This window comes from Rhea pennata, chromosome 10, assembly GCF_028389875.1.
Source record: "Rhea pennata isolate bPtePen1 chromosome 10, bPtePen1.pri, whole genome shotgun sequence".
Lineage (NCBI taxonomy): Eukaryota > Metazoa > Chordata > Aves > Rheiformes > Rheidae > Rhea > Rhea pennata.
In genome coordinates this window covers 24,152,872-24,167,671 of record NC_084672.1, presented here as the reverse complement: position 1 = coordinate 24,167,671, position 14,800 = coordinate 24,152,872, and the positions used below count along the sequence as shown (strand labels likewise).

The window sequence follows — 14,800 nt, the reverse complement described above, 5'->3', positions numbered from 1 at the left end:
GGACCAGGAGACTGCATCATAGCTTGGCCAGCACTGACAGAAGAGAGAAGAGACAGAAAACCATGGGAAGATGGAGCTCTATGTTCCTTGCTTTCCATTAAATGGGAATGATACCCACTCTGCCAGTCCCAAACAAGCCACTGGAAGGTCGTGGGACAATGTTTACGCCTGAACGCTCAAAATGGCATCAAACAGTACCAGACACTTCCAGGCTGTAGAACTTCCAGCCATCAGCTGGAAATGTAGCAGGACCAGGAGTACAGTGCCAAAGCTCATCTCCTGGCTTGCTTCTAATCTGAAGTGACTCCGTCACATTTCCAAGACAGAAGCATTCTGACCCCACATTTTAGTTTTTGCTCAGCCATTTCCCTTCCCTAGAGGGACTTGGTTGTATTTAACACCTCATTAAACCTCTTTTCCCACAAAACCAAGCAGCACACACTTACCCTGCTCCTGCACTGCAGCCTGAGAACACAGGAACATGCATCAGAGCCTCTGCACCCTATAACTCTTTGGAGGCAAACTTACACAACTACAGGATGCTTCAAGCAGTCAGGCTCCCCAAAGCAGGGAAGTTTCATCTGCTTCCAGGAGAAAGCAAAGCAAAGTGCCTCCCCTGAGTTCCTGTACCCAGGACAGTCCTGCAAGGGCAGTTACACCCTTCACATGAGCTCAGAGAGCAAGTTAAGCCTCCAGGACAAAAATGATCGTGAAAGCCTTTGCACCCATTGTCCCTCTTTCTCCCCATGTCTGCCAGGACTAAGGGCTGCAAGCCCCCAGCTAATGCCCCATTGGGCTCCTGCCACCCCCGCCTCCCTATCTCCATTAGGGTGCAGACCCCTTCTTTAATCCAGTATCTCAAGACTAATGGAAGGATGCAGCCAGGATGAGCATCCCTCCTTCCAACACCAGCAACTTCTTCCCCAGACTCTGCACATCCTGATCCCTTCACCTTTACTCTCCAGGTTTTTTTTTTTTTTTTTTTTTTTTTTTTGCGCCCTGTTTAGGGAAGCAGGATGCTATCTGAAGCACTCCAGAAATGCTTTGCATGCTCAGATTCAGTCCCACAGCCTCCCTACCCAGTCCAGCACCGCTCAGGTAAAGTGGAAAACAGCAGCAGGCAACCCAAGAGAAAGCGCCTCAAAGATTTTGACGCTTGCAGCTTGGCAATGCAGAGTGCCTTCCGTACATTCCCAAAAGACACAGGGCCATCTCTTGCAGGGGAAGAGTGTGCCACCACACTCTGCACACATGTGCCTCAGCCATGTGAAAGCACCGTTCCTTTTCAATATTTCAGGATTTGAGTGTGCTTAGACCCCAGAATGGATGTTTCTTCCAAGCAGATAGAAATCTACATCCCTGTTGGGTCTCTAAATGGTCCCGTGATGTGTCACTCAGTAAGTCTTTGCGACAGGCGTGACAGAATGGAAGATGTGCAGTTGCTTGGGGAAGGAGAAAGTCAGTTACTCAGATCCCTTACAAGAGCTTCAACAGAGCAATGCAGGTGCCTAGGAAAGCTCTCTGTCAGAGGTAACAGGCTCCTAAAGCTGTCCCTGTAAGTCACTGCCAAGGACAGAAGCAGGATACCTTCTCTTGCAGATAGAGAACATCCCTCAGCCTTCAAGCCTGATCTCTAACTATCCACAACTTTGGAGAAGGCATGCCAGGCAGCACACAGCACCCACCAAGGACTGATACTTTTCCCTGAAGAAAGTCTGAGGAATCCCAGGACAGACATTCCCCAAACATTATCAGCTAAGATCTTCAAACAACTCTTCAAGGGTACCAGGACAGATTAAGGAAGGTCCCTGCACAGAAGAGCTTGTTAAGAGATGAGAGCATATAGTTGGTTTCCAGAGACCTCTGCAATTCAGCACATCCACAACTGATCTGGAAAAAGGTAAGCGACAACCAAAGTTGTTCAAGAAGGTAAGGCTGAGAGACCTGGGTTATATGTTCAAGGGACATGAACAGAGCAAGGTAAGTCAGAGGGAGGAGATCGCCACACAGACCGGGACCAGGTGTAGACATGTGACCAGCAGCAGCCCAAAAGGGAGGCATCTTGGCAGTCTAAGCACATGGTGTGCCCTCATCTTGCACACTGTGGATAGTCCTAGTTCCTGGCCCCCTCCAAAATAAATTTTAAAAAGCACAACAATCAGGGGTTGGGACCAAAATCTTCCAGAGGATGAACTGAACTGGGACTCTCCAGCCACCCATTAGCAGCCCACAGCCTGCAGGCTTTGAGGTCACTAGGATCACACAGGGCAGAGGGAGATGAATCTGAATCCATGGTCCAAATCCTTGCACACATGCCAAGACAGATGTGGTTTCCGCTTAAATACACCTGTCCTGCTTCAGCTCCCTGCCACCAAACACAGCTACCCACTTGCCTCACAGAGCAAATTTCAGGACAAATAAACAAACAAAAACCCATCCAGACCTAGAGTAGGAATTGCCCAGGCCAAAGCTCGTGTTCAGTAGGAGCTTGGCGATGCTGCAGAAATAGCTTTCCAGGAATGCCTTTTTCATAGGCTCTTCCTTAGACTTTGCTCCTAGCCACTTGAGATGCGATACCAGGTCAGAAAACCACCATCTCACCCAGAACTACTGCTCTTAGCTACCCTCCCCCCAACTCCAAGGAGGAGGAGGGCAGTGAAGCAGGGAGTAGCTCTCCCGGAGGACAGCTCAGCAGGGTCACATTGTCAGAGGCCCTGCGGAGAACACTTTCTTTCCCCATCCCTGCCCCCTCAGGGATGTCCCCAATCCAAACACTCAGAGATGGAGCAGAGCCATGGAAAACAGGATCTGCGCCAAAAAGGACAAGACCAGCTAGGCCATTTCTTAAAGAGGGAGGATCCTAGCATAGCTCCCACACAGGAGCAGGGAAGGACAAGGACAACGCCATTTATCACTCAAATCAATGGCTCTAAGGCAGTCCTTACACAACCATACCTACATGTATCCCATGACAGACATGGGAGATATCTAGTGCAAGCGCAGCCTGGTACTAAGCACCAAGGCTTCAAGAAGTTAAGCAGCTGTGCCTGCCTCTTCCTACTGCAGCTCCATCTCAGCCAGTCAGTCCTCTTCTCCCAGAAAGGCCAGATGCTCTCCTTTAAATAAAAGCTCTCAACACAGAGTCCCAAGGAGTGCCAGACACTGCCCTGCAGCCCAGCAAGGGTCAAGGTATGCCAAAAATGTTAGATGCAAAGGCACAAGCACCTATCTCCTGTAAGGCTGCTCTAGTAGTTTTCTAGCACTGGGATTTAGTTAAGAGACTGCTCTAAATCCTCTCAGAAGGAAGTGAGGCAGGATCTTCTCTTCTGGAAGATTAATCTGTTATCTGCATTACCTCCAGCCATGCTTTTGCACAGCTGTGGCCACTCTGCCCCCTCCCCAGCTAGCCAGCTCCTGGAGCCACTCTCCCAGCACCTGGAGCCCACAAACCTTTACAGCCAGAGATTAGCAGATGTTTGAAGGCAGCTCATCAGGATTTCAGAAGCAGGGCTGTGCTAAAGCACCTCATCTATTCCTGGGCCACCAGACAGTCACCCTCTCCAAGGAAAGTACTCCCAGCTGCAAACAGGTACACACTGGTTTGTCCAGAGCCACCCCATTCAGGCACACCAGCATTTCCACAGGAACAGCACCAAGCTCTGCACCGAGCCTTTTGCCTATACACTACCAGAGCTCAGCACCATCCTGCAGATAACAAGCTCCCACACAACCTCCCCAAGGCTGTTCCTCCCTGCAGGCAATCCCCTGACCCATGCTGACCTACATGCTAGGTTCCTGAGGGCTCAGCCCCTGACTCAGGCTGTCCCATAGCCACAGACACCACAGCTATTCCCATGGGAGGACCTGCTTTGGTAGAAGTTGCTCTATGCACCAATACTCCTACACTAGCAACAGAGAGACACTTTTTGGAATGGCTGCTCTACTGATCAAGACCTATTAAGCTACAAACACAGCCACACCGTCTCAGGCACCACTTGCAGCACAGAGCATCCTGCTCCACCGAACATCCTGGGAGGGATGGGGGACTTCATTCTGGCACGCAGCTCCCCAGGAGCAGGACAGCAGCCCCAGGGTTGCTTGCAGAGCTACAGCAGCACTGCCAGCCCCCAGTCCTGGATGCAATGCAGCTGGGGCCACTTGACGCGAGGCTGCTGGAATGCAGCAAGCCTGCAGGCTGCTCTAGGAGCCGGGACTTATAAGGCACGGCTGCAAAACACAGGGAATTGAGCTTGCAAAACAAGGCTGCAGAGAGGGAAATGTTTGGGAACCCAACCACAGAGATTAAGGACTTCAGTGGCTGGCGCCCTAATCTCACTGCTCCAGATCAGCCCAGGGCACGAAGAGTTCCTGCCACTGCCTTATGAAGGCCTAGTGCTGGGCAGTTTTGTTCTTCAGCAGGTAAACCCCCAGAAGGGGCAGCTGGTGCAGAGATACTGATGAGGCTGATCTACTTCCACCTACTGCTTGGCAGGAAGGCAGAGTAGTCCCAATGCTATGGAATATGCTTCTCAAGAGGAACAGTCTCATTAGCAGGTTCCTCTGCCACCTCATGCCTCAGTTTCCCCACCACCAGCACTTGACAGTAGAGTGGCTGCACAAGCTGGCTGCCTGCTTGCAGTTCCATTGCTGGCAGAGTTGTAACATCCTTGGACAGCTTGCAGGACCAGCAGGCAGGCTACTGCTGAGCCCAGGTGCAGGATCAGTCCAGGAGCTGCTCTAGCCAGGAAGCACAGAACAGCAAAGGCCACAGCAGCTGTGGCAGTGGGAAGATGTTCACCCAGGCCATATCCCTGGAGAGGAAAGCAGCCTTGAACCACAGTCCTCCTCCAGCACTCAGAGCAAGGGGGGCTTCAAGCATGTTCCTCTCAAATTAGCTTTTCACATGAGACACATTCAAGGGACAACATCCTATTAACCCAGGAATGGGGGAGAGGGACATAAGGAGCAGAACACAAGAAAGCCCAGCCGAGCACTGATACTGGACCCCCAGGCTGGGGTGTTTTACACAACTCTGCTTATAGCTTGATCAGGGCCTCCCTCCCCCCAAAGAACATTTGCTCTTCCCCCACACTGAGCAGGGGAGTCTCAATGGGGCTCAGCCCAGCCACTGTGGTCAGGGCAGGAAGGTGTTTGAGCGAGGAGGGAAGCAGGGACAGGCGCTGGTTTCTGCTCAACTGAGCAGGAAGCACATGAGCGAAGATAAGTCCAGACATAACGGGACAGCATGCAAGATTAGGCCATGGCCCAAGCAGAGGAAGCACCACTGGTCTGGCTCTGTGCTGGAGACTTCCTCCTGCTCCCCACAATTGAGTCCTGTCCCCTGTCTTCACAGCACCCCACATGGAGTACATCACCCATGGGCACTAGGGCCACAGCAGCAGGTTCAAAGCTGTTGAAGCATTTGGAGGAGGCCAGAGAGGGTTTCCCCTGCTCCCAGGAGATTACTCTCCCAACTAGGCACACCAAGCAGAGCTTCCCCAGCTCAGGAAAAGGTTAGCACAGCATCCTTCCCAGTCTGCCATCACAGCCCCCAGCTTTCCACTTTGCTGAGAGATTTGCCGAGGTAGAATCTCACAGCCAACACACTAGAAGATGCTCACAATCATGCTTGCACTACACAGCCCATCACACTGAACTCCTGGCTCCAGTGACATAGCAAGGACAGGAGGATCCCTGCAGGAGCAAAGGGCCTACAGACACCTTTCACCATCAGCTGGAGCTGCCAGACCTTACACAAGCAGAAAGCTCATGACAGCACACCACAGAAATCTGCCACAGACCACCTCCTCCAGCCTGCACCTACTAATTCATTCTCCTGGCAGCAGGTGCAGAGACCCTCTGCTACCCTCTGCCCTCAGCATGAGGCATCAGCCTGAATGCAGGACCCTCACAAGGTATGTTCTTTACTTGGGTCCTCACACTAGACATCTGTGTTCAAGCAACTGGTCTCTGCTTCACCCAGCTAAAAGCTAAATTCCCAGTCACCTTTTGGTCCTACACCTGCCTCCTCCGCTCATGTAGCCACAGAGGCAGGATATGACAGAGAGGTACATGAACCTCTTGAATCTGTCCAATCTGAAATGGCACATTGCTGGCCAAATCATGGCCCCACGGAGCATGCCTGACAGCTCCCAATACCAGAAGAGTCTTCACAAAACCAGAGCAGTGGGGAGCTGAAAGATTGTGGCAGCTCTCAGGGGTTAACAGTGGCTATGGCAGTGTCACCCTAATTGCAAGGAGCTTTTTTGGGGACATCAGTAGGCAGCCAAGAACCCCAAGGACTAGGCACTACTGAGCTAGCCCAGCTCTGGGCAAGACATGGCTACTCCTCAGTGGGGAGCAGCTATGCCACCCAAAATGGACCAGGGCTGCCAACCCTGACTAGCAACATGCCCTGACCTCCCTCCACACCACAGGGCATTCTTCCCCCCAAGACCTCAAGTGGGCACCCCGAGCATCCAATGTAGCAGATAGAGCAGATGAGACACACGGCCCAGAAAGACAGCCTAGGCAGCAGCACAGAGTGTGTAGTAAGAATGGATACAGCACATAGTACAAGCTATAAGGTCCAAGCTAGAAAGAGAACATACCCCAGCCAGCCCCCCTGATTCACATCCCTCTGCAAAAGACCAGGGGGTAAAGCTTTCTCCTCTCTTCTTACAACTCCCAGAAGTGGGTGCTTGCTCATTGTCCATGCTTGCTCTGCACTTCAAGCCACTGCTGTAAGAACTAGCCCACAGGAACCACAGCTCAGCTCACTTTCGGACAGACTCTGGCCCGATGCCCTTCAAAGCAGACGATTTTTGTCCCCAGGCCGACAGCTTCTGACATAGAGCTGAGAACCAGAACCTGAGCTAACATTAATGCAAGAACCCATCACCACATCCTCAGGTACATAAGACATCTCAACTGGGAGGTACAGCACTTCCAGAACTACTTCTGGGCTATGCAGCAGGGCTGCAGATCCTCCACATAGATAGACTGCCCCACTGGTTCCTGCATTTTCACCAACAACAGCCCATGCCTGGGTAAGCTGCGGAAGAGCGGATCAAGGAGAGCATTGTACTATGTCAGTACGTGCTGTTCCATGTGACTCATCTAGAGAAACTCACCCCAACAGCCCCTGGGGCACATCAAGGCAAGGCAGGATCTCATACCTATGTTCTGCCTCCCTGCCCTGCTACATTTGGCCAGTTGGGCTCCAGACTGTTCCTTCCCATAGGATGCAAAGGTCAATGTCTTGTCCCTGTCCACTGGGCTGGGTGCAGGAGATGATCTTCACTAGACAGAGCAAGCCTCGGCAACACCCCGGCTCCTGCCTCCTAGCAGCAAAGCCAGTGGATGAGCCCTGGGAACAAAGAAATCCTCACCACCCTAAAGCTCTATCTGGCACATGCCAAGCAGAGCCCAGAGCTTGTGCAAGTGCTCTGCCTCCACATTCACCTACCATCTGGCCAGGTACCCCTCTCTGCTAGGGTTGACCCAAGGGAGACAGCAGGCTCAAGGACAAGCAATTTTCAGGCCTCCCCACTAGCCATGACCTCATGCAGCAGGCAAAATGCCCTTGCTAAGCACATGGCATTCACTCTTGCCATATCAAGGCAAGAGTCACCTGGCACACAACCACTTATGGCACCACCACCACTGCCTGCAGCACCCCAGGGTCCCTCCTCCCCAGAAACACTGCATTGGCTCAGGATTAGATTCAGCATGTCCAGCACCGAGGCTGCATTCCCATTGCCCTGCTCCCTCACCAGGTCCAACCACATAGCATCCAGCACACAGGGGGAATTCAGTATCAGACATTCCATGTGGCATGCAGGTGTTTTACAGCACACCTGAATTCTTCATGCTTGTGCCTCTACCACACAAAGCATCCTCACATAGTGATAGTGTTGCAAGAGGAGGTACTTTCCTATTATGGGGATGGCCTCTGATGTACACATACCCCAGGGCTTCCTCAGGGAACAAGCTTTTGAGATGACTTGCTTCCAGATCTGATAAGGCTACCAGGTCTCAGCTAATGTATTATACTCCTAGAGAGAAGATGCAGCCTGACTTCCCTCAGAAGAACAAAATGGATCAAGTCACCAAGGAAATGACCTGCTGCCATTCAATTCACCACATTTACTGCTGCTCCAAGAAATTCAGACAGTCTCAAACCAGAAAACACCATCACAGGTCTAGCCAGAGTTCCCTGGGACTGAGGGCTACTTAGCTACATGACAGGTAGCCCAAGGTCTGCCTCACAACAGATGCCTCAGGTGGGTTAGCAAGAGGATAGAGATTTTCCTAAGGAGCTAGAGCTCCTGCAAACTGAAACATCCAGTCCTCAGCAGTGCTGGTGGGAAGAGTTAGCCAGATCTGGCACAGCCAACACTTCACTGCCTCACTTGCTTTGGGCAACAGTGCTACACTATCCCACACACCATTCTACAGAGCAGGGCATTGTGATCAAGCGAAGATGCTTAGCACCACAAGTGAGGTGTTGACCATCTCACTTCCACACTCATCTCCTGGTGAGTCTTCAAAGTTTTCACTTCAGGCACTCAGGAAGCCTGGACAGGCACATGCTGCACTCCATGATCCAAGTAGCTCAACCTCCACAACTTGACAGATCTTAACACTGCCAAGACTAGCAAGTCAAGAAGAGCTTATAGCTCCTTCAGGAGCTTCCTGCACCAGTTCTGACAAGTCATAGCTGACTTCACACAGTGCTGATTCCTCTAGCAGAGCCATGATGGAGGACATCAAAGCCTGAACCACTCTCAGCTACCCTCCAAACATCTCCTGAGGCATCCTTCCCACTTTGCCCATATCCATGAGGGGAAAAGCACAGCCCTTTGCTAGTTTCTGACTGATAATAGCACAGCCTTCACAACTTCTGCAGGCTACTGCAACACCAGAAACTACTTATGAGACCACACAGGGAAAGCTCTACTCAGCACCTCCTCAGACTAGCCAAGGAGAAAGACTCATTTCTGAAACAAGATCTCATTCACCAGACTAGCTACACAGCCAAGTAGCTGGAAGAAGAACAGTTACTCTGTCACAGAGACTATTTGGGATATTGATGTTCAACGCAACTTAGACAAGTCAACCTTACATCTGAAATGGCGAGAAAGGAAAAGGAAGCTATCCTGCAAGAATTTAGAGGCACCAAGACAGGGAGATTCCCACATCCCTCCCCCAGTAAGAATGGCTCATTGATAGACTAAGAGGAGGTCTGGGAACACACTAGTTCCCAGAACCTCTGCCTGCATGGTGACTTCAGGGTATTGCTCAGCCAACAATCTGTCACTAACATAAAGCCACATTTAACATGGAAGATACTTTTATGATGCATGAAAACAGTTCTGAAACACCATTCTGGTTCAAGCAGATTGAATACAAGAAGATTAGCAAGTGGGAGATAGTAACTACTACACCCTCAAGCTCTGTGTAGCAGAGAGCAGCATCAGAGTCATTTGACTCAGAAATTATGTTAACCTTATTTGTTTCAAGTCAGAGAATTACAATCCATGCATGCAAGAGGTATCTAGGTCCACTCAAGCAGAGATTACAGAAATCAAAAGATGTCTGGCACCAGTTCATGAAGAGCTACAGAGACCCAGCATCTAACACATGCCGGCTTACCCGTGGCATTTCTGGACGGTTCTGGCAGCTCCAGCATGCAACAACTAAGAAAGGCCAGGAATGAAGTACTTGCTACTCTAGCCCATCCTCCCAGTGGAAGCAGTCTGGGAGCAAAGCTTTCTGCCTCCTGCAACAGGGCATTCGCTAACTCCAAACGATGTCTTCTACAGCCCTTGCTGTGCACCAACAGGGAACAAGTTCCTTTCCCAGCAGAGCATGACCATATAACTTTTCCTGGTCCTTGCCTGTGCTCAGCCCAACTTTCTCTCTCAGATCTCCACCACAGATTCAAGTTTTTGTCCACATTCAGCAACCCTCAACCTCCAAGCTCTACTGTGACAGCAGCCCCCATCACTCTGCTGCAAGAGAGGCCCTTGAGACTCGGCCCCTTCCCTCAAAGGGACAAAGCAGCAAGAGGACACATGGGATAACAGTGCACTCCAGCCACCTGCATTAGGACCCTAAACAAAAGGCTCAAAATTTCCCCCACTCCTCAGTGACCTCCTGAGGAGCAACAATTAACTTGAGGCTTCCAAATCAGTTATGAGCCATAGGACCAGAGCAGAGGTGACACACCTGCATTGAACATCCAAGACTACAGTGGTGACAGGGGTAAACACAAGAGGTCCTTACTGCAATACAACCATACAAACACGACACACAGTGTCCATAGCAGGCAAGCAAGCTCCTCCGGCTGCCGGAGGAAGCACTGCACGCAACGAGTGCGGGGCACCTAGGCAGCTGACAGTCTCACACCGCCCCTCAGGAGGGCAGGGATGTATGCTGTCACACAGATTGGCAGCTGCCTGGAAAACTAAACAAAAGATAGCAGTAAGTGGCGACGTATCAAATTTGGGAGGTGTCTGGTGAGGAACAGCAGGGACTGACATTAGGCCCTGTTTGTTTAACATTCCCATTAACGACCTAGAGAGGAGCAAGAGACATTCCTGTCTTCCCCATGTCACTGGGCAGGAAGGGGCTGCAAGATCCAGGGACTCACAGATTAGATAAATTGGGCTGAATTTGGGAGCTTCACCCTGCTGTATCTGGGCCGCACGTCTCCCTTCTGCAACTGCTCTGGAAAGCAGCAAAGGAGACTCACAGGGAGATCGAGTCGTGTCCGCCACGCCAGGATCCAGCGGCATCATCCACACAGCTCAGAAAGATATTCCAGCACACCCTCTGCTTATGTTGGCCTGCAAGGATTCAACTTGGCATTAAATGTAAACATTGCTACAAAAACTGTTTGCTCCCCTGTATCAGGGATGTGGCCAAGAGCTCTCCCCAATCTAACCCAAATTCTGGCCAAGCCAAGACCCCAAAACACAAGATCATTCCTAATACCGCATTAGCTTCTTCTGCCGTGAGAAAAAGCCCCTGGTCAGCCGGAAAGGAAAAACAAGCATTCAGAGGGCTCCCACAGGCTCAGAGCAACCACCACAGAGCCCAACCCACAGCAAGTCACCCACAACATTATTTGTTGCGACAGCAGGATCCTGGAGGAGATAGGGCTTTCCAATAGCAACCTCACCAGACATGGGGTCTAGTGTCCCAGCCGGGCCAACAGAGCACCGCACCAAAGAAACACAGGAATGAGGTGCAAGGTGCTCTTTGGATGACACCCTGCATGAGTCCCAGCTTAGCATCACTGCCTCCCAAGCACTCCGCTCTCTCCAAGGCGGTTGATCTTCTGCTACACCCCTGCCTCCCTGGCATGCAGGATGGCAGAGGTGCCCAGCAAGGTTGCAGACCATCTAGCAGGGTGGGCTGGACCATCCACCTCCCTGCAAACTGCCAGAGGTGGAACAATGGAGAGCGCAAGGGACACTTCTGTTCAACCGCCATTACAGTACCAGCCCCATTCCCCAGGGTGCTTTTTGGCTTTTTTCCTTCCCCTAAACTAGGCTTTCCAGTCACCAAGTATCAGTCTGGTGAGGACCAGGTTCCCTTCCTCCTCCCAAAGGGATTTTCATGCTCACGGGTGCAATAAGGACACATCAGTTTCTAGCACCTGCTTTGCTGAACCATAACCCAGGCAGCCCTTGGCAGTGGGGAGAACAAGCAAACTCTCCCCCAGCACACCCAGCCACCACCTGTGAGGTCCCAAAGCAGAGCAACATTGGCTAGGACACACCAAGCAGCATCGATCTCAGGGAGTTTTGCAGGCCAGTGAATAATTGGATCAAGAATCTGCATTGAGTCTCCTGCGCATGTGCGTGCAGTGCATGAAACGCCTGGTACAGAGCCTTCCCACACTACAAAAGCCTCACAGGGCCCCAAACAACCCAAAAAAACTCTTTACCCACCCATGCCAGTGTCACCTAGTGAGGCCAGGATGTGCCACCAGCTGTACTGCAGCCATGTCCTACCGCATTGCCTAAGCCCTGCTCCATGCAGGGAAGGGAAAAAAAGCTACAGCCACCACACCACTACCACCCACCAATCCATCCCACCCTGTTCCCCTCACACGAGGGGGCATGACAGCCCCTAAGCAGGCGGCACACGGGGCCGTGCAGCCCTCCCGGCAGGCAGCAGAGCAACCCAGGCGCCATGTTGCGGAGGCAAGAGCGCACGGCGCGCTCGAGGAGGGCTGGGGGAGGGGGCAGAGCACCTCCCCGGTCCCAAGGGCCAGGCGCATAGGACTGCAGCAAAACGCTACCATGCCCGAGTTTTTTCCAGAGCCATCTAAGATGGAGGGCAGCATGCGACCTGCTGCACCATGCCTCCCTGAGGAGTGGGACGAGCAAGATGCTGCAGTCCCAGCCACACCAGCGCCTAGCCAGCAGCTCCGGCAGCCATAGGGCAAGTGCCTGGCGCTGCAGGCTCAGCTCCGGATGCTTTGGTGTGTGGATGGAGAACAACAACCCCCACAAATCCTCCCAGGATGGAGTCCAGGACTATCCAGGTTCCTGCTTGCAACAGCTGTCCAGGGAACGAGGACTGCCAGCAAGGTGCTTCTCAGCCCTCTATCCCCACCAGGCTGCTGGAACATGGGGAGTGGAACAAGGGCTCCACCATGGTGGCTCAAATTCATCCCTAGCAGCTCACATGGGCAGGGCAGCCTCCAGTTGCAGAAACCTAGTCTCTCCATCCACAGGGGCAACCTGCACCCAGGGCACCCTCCATCTGGGGACCAGCCATCATACCAAGCTAGATAGAGCAGGGACCTACTGGTCCCCTGCCTCAGGGGGGACCACAAGGCCACCAGGCAGGTGAGGGTGCTCTCAGCTAGGACTTGCCCTGCCTAGGCTGCCAGTGGTCCAGCCCCCATCCCCAGTCCAACCCCCACCACCAGGTCCCACTTCCTGGGCAGTCCCAGCACCCACAGTGCTCCAGCCCCAACACCCCTCTCCCTGGGTCACTGCCCAGGGATGCTCCAAAAGCACCATGCCACCCCACTCCCCCAGGGCAGCCCCAGCACCCCATCCTGGTTCCCCAGCCTCGGGAGCATCTCCTGTGCGTCGACACCTGGGTCCTCCAACCCCGATATCCCATCCTCAGTTCCCCAGCCCCGACACCACTTCTCCAGCCCCAGTCCAGCCCCTCTCCTCCAGCCCCGACGCCACATTTATAGTTCCCCAGCTCTAGTCCTCCAGCCCCGACGCCACTTTCCCAGCCCCGCTCTTCTAGTCCCGACACCCCGTCTTCAATTCCCTAGCCCCGGTCTGGCCCCACTTCTCCAGCCCCAGTCCGACCCCGTTCCTCCAGCCCCGACGCCCTGCTCTCGGGTCCCCCGGAGCTGCCGTCGTCGCCGCACCGTTCCCGGCGCCGTGCGCGCCGTCCTACCTCCTCCTCGACGTTGCCGCTGCCGTTGGTGTGCTCGGTGTCCTTGTTGAGGTTGCTCATGGTGGGGTGCCGGGGGCAGAAGGGGGTGGGTGCCGGCTGCTCCGGAGCTCTGCGGGGCCGGTGCGCGGGGGCAGTGTGCAGGGGAGGGAAAGGGAAGGGGGGCGGTGCGCAGGGGCGGTCGCGGTGCCCTCCCGGTTCACATGCGGCGCGCCGGGGCCGCGGCGCTGTTAAGGGCCGGGGCCGAACGGGGCCGAGCGGAGCGTAACGAGCCGCAGCTGCGGGGCCGACGCGCCCCAGCCCCCGCCGCTCCCGGTACCGCCGCCGCCGCGCACCGAGCCGCGGGGCCGGGAGCCGCCCGCCGCCGCCCCGCCCGCCCGGGGCCGCCCCCGGGCCGCCCGCCGCCAATCCCGGGCCGGCCCGCCCCCGGCAGGGGGGTGCCGGAGGTGGGGGGGAGGTTGGGGGTTGTTTTTTTTTTTCGGTCGTTGTTGTGGTGGTGGTGGTTAGTTTTTTGGGTTTGTTGTTTTTTTTTTCCCCTCCCCCTTTCCACGAAAAACTTTCTCAACTTTGATGAACTTTCGGGTTTCAACTTTCTTAAAGGCGCCGGCGGCCGCCGTCGCGCCCCCGGCGGCTCGTGCCGGCCGCCACCGGGCTGCTCCTTTCCCCGGCGCTGCCAGGGAAGCGGCTGAAGGCCGTGGGGGTCCGAGCGCCCCCAGACAGCGGCCCTGGGCTCTGCGGATGGCGGCACATGGGCTCAGGAGAGCAGCCCCAAGCGACCCCCCTCCTCCCCCAGCACAGCGGCCACATAGCCCCGGGGGGAGCAGCCCCCTTAGCCTGGCACAGCAGGCTTGTAACCCCTCGACAGCAGCCCCAAGTCCTGGGGGCTGCAACCCAACAGCCCAGGATGTGGAACCCATAAGCTCTGGACAGCGGGTCCCATATCCCCTAGGACAGTGGCCCTATGGGCCCAAGACCCGGATGGTGGCCCCAGGTCCCTTGGGACAGCAGCCAGTCCATGCCGGAAGCACAGGCTCTCCAGGCTGCTACTAGGAGCATGCATAAGGCACATCCATCCTTCACTCTTCTCCTGCCTAATGGCCTCATCCTAACAAAGTGGGCAGGGAGGCCAGCATGTGTTGGGGCCAAGCTCTGGGAGGGTCATCAGCTCCCTTGTGCAGCGGTGGCAGTGCTGTGCCAGAACCCCACTGTGCCAACGGAGCAGCCGGACCCATTCCCCGCTCTGCTATTGGAGTCAGAGAGGATGAAGAGGGTCCTGCCTTCCCCTAGGCTTTCATGCAAGAAGGCAGCCCCTGCCTGGAGGGCAGGGAAGGGTAGCAGGGGGTCCCCATGGGCAGACAAC

The 14,800-nt window shown here is 54.2% G+C and overlaps 1 protein-coding gene across 3 annotated transcripts in view; it reads right to left on the bottom strand.

Annotated features, from left to right (window-relative positions):
• RBPMS2 (RNA binding protein, mRNA processing factor 2) overlaps nt 1–13,776 on the bottom strand; it is a 32,279-nt gene extending 18,503 nt beyond the window's left edge. For all 3 annotated transcript variants that reach the window (XR_009959411.1, XR_009959410.1, XM_062583504.1), the window contains exon 1: nt 13,444–13,776. Coding sequence is in view for 1 of the 3 variants with exons in the window: in XM_062583504.1 (XP_062439488.1) it covers nt 13,444–13,503 (60 nt within the window). In the remaining 2 variants the exon portion in view is untranslated. The remainder of the gene's footprint in view (nt 1–13,443) is intronic.
• Nucleotides 13,777–14,800: the final 1,024 nt, after the last annotated feature.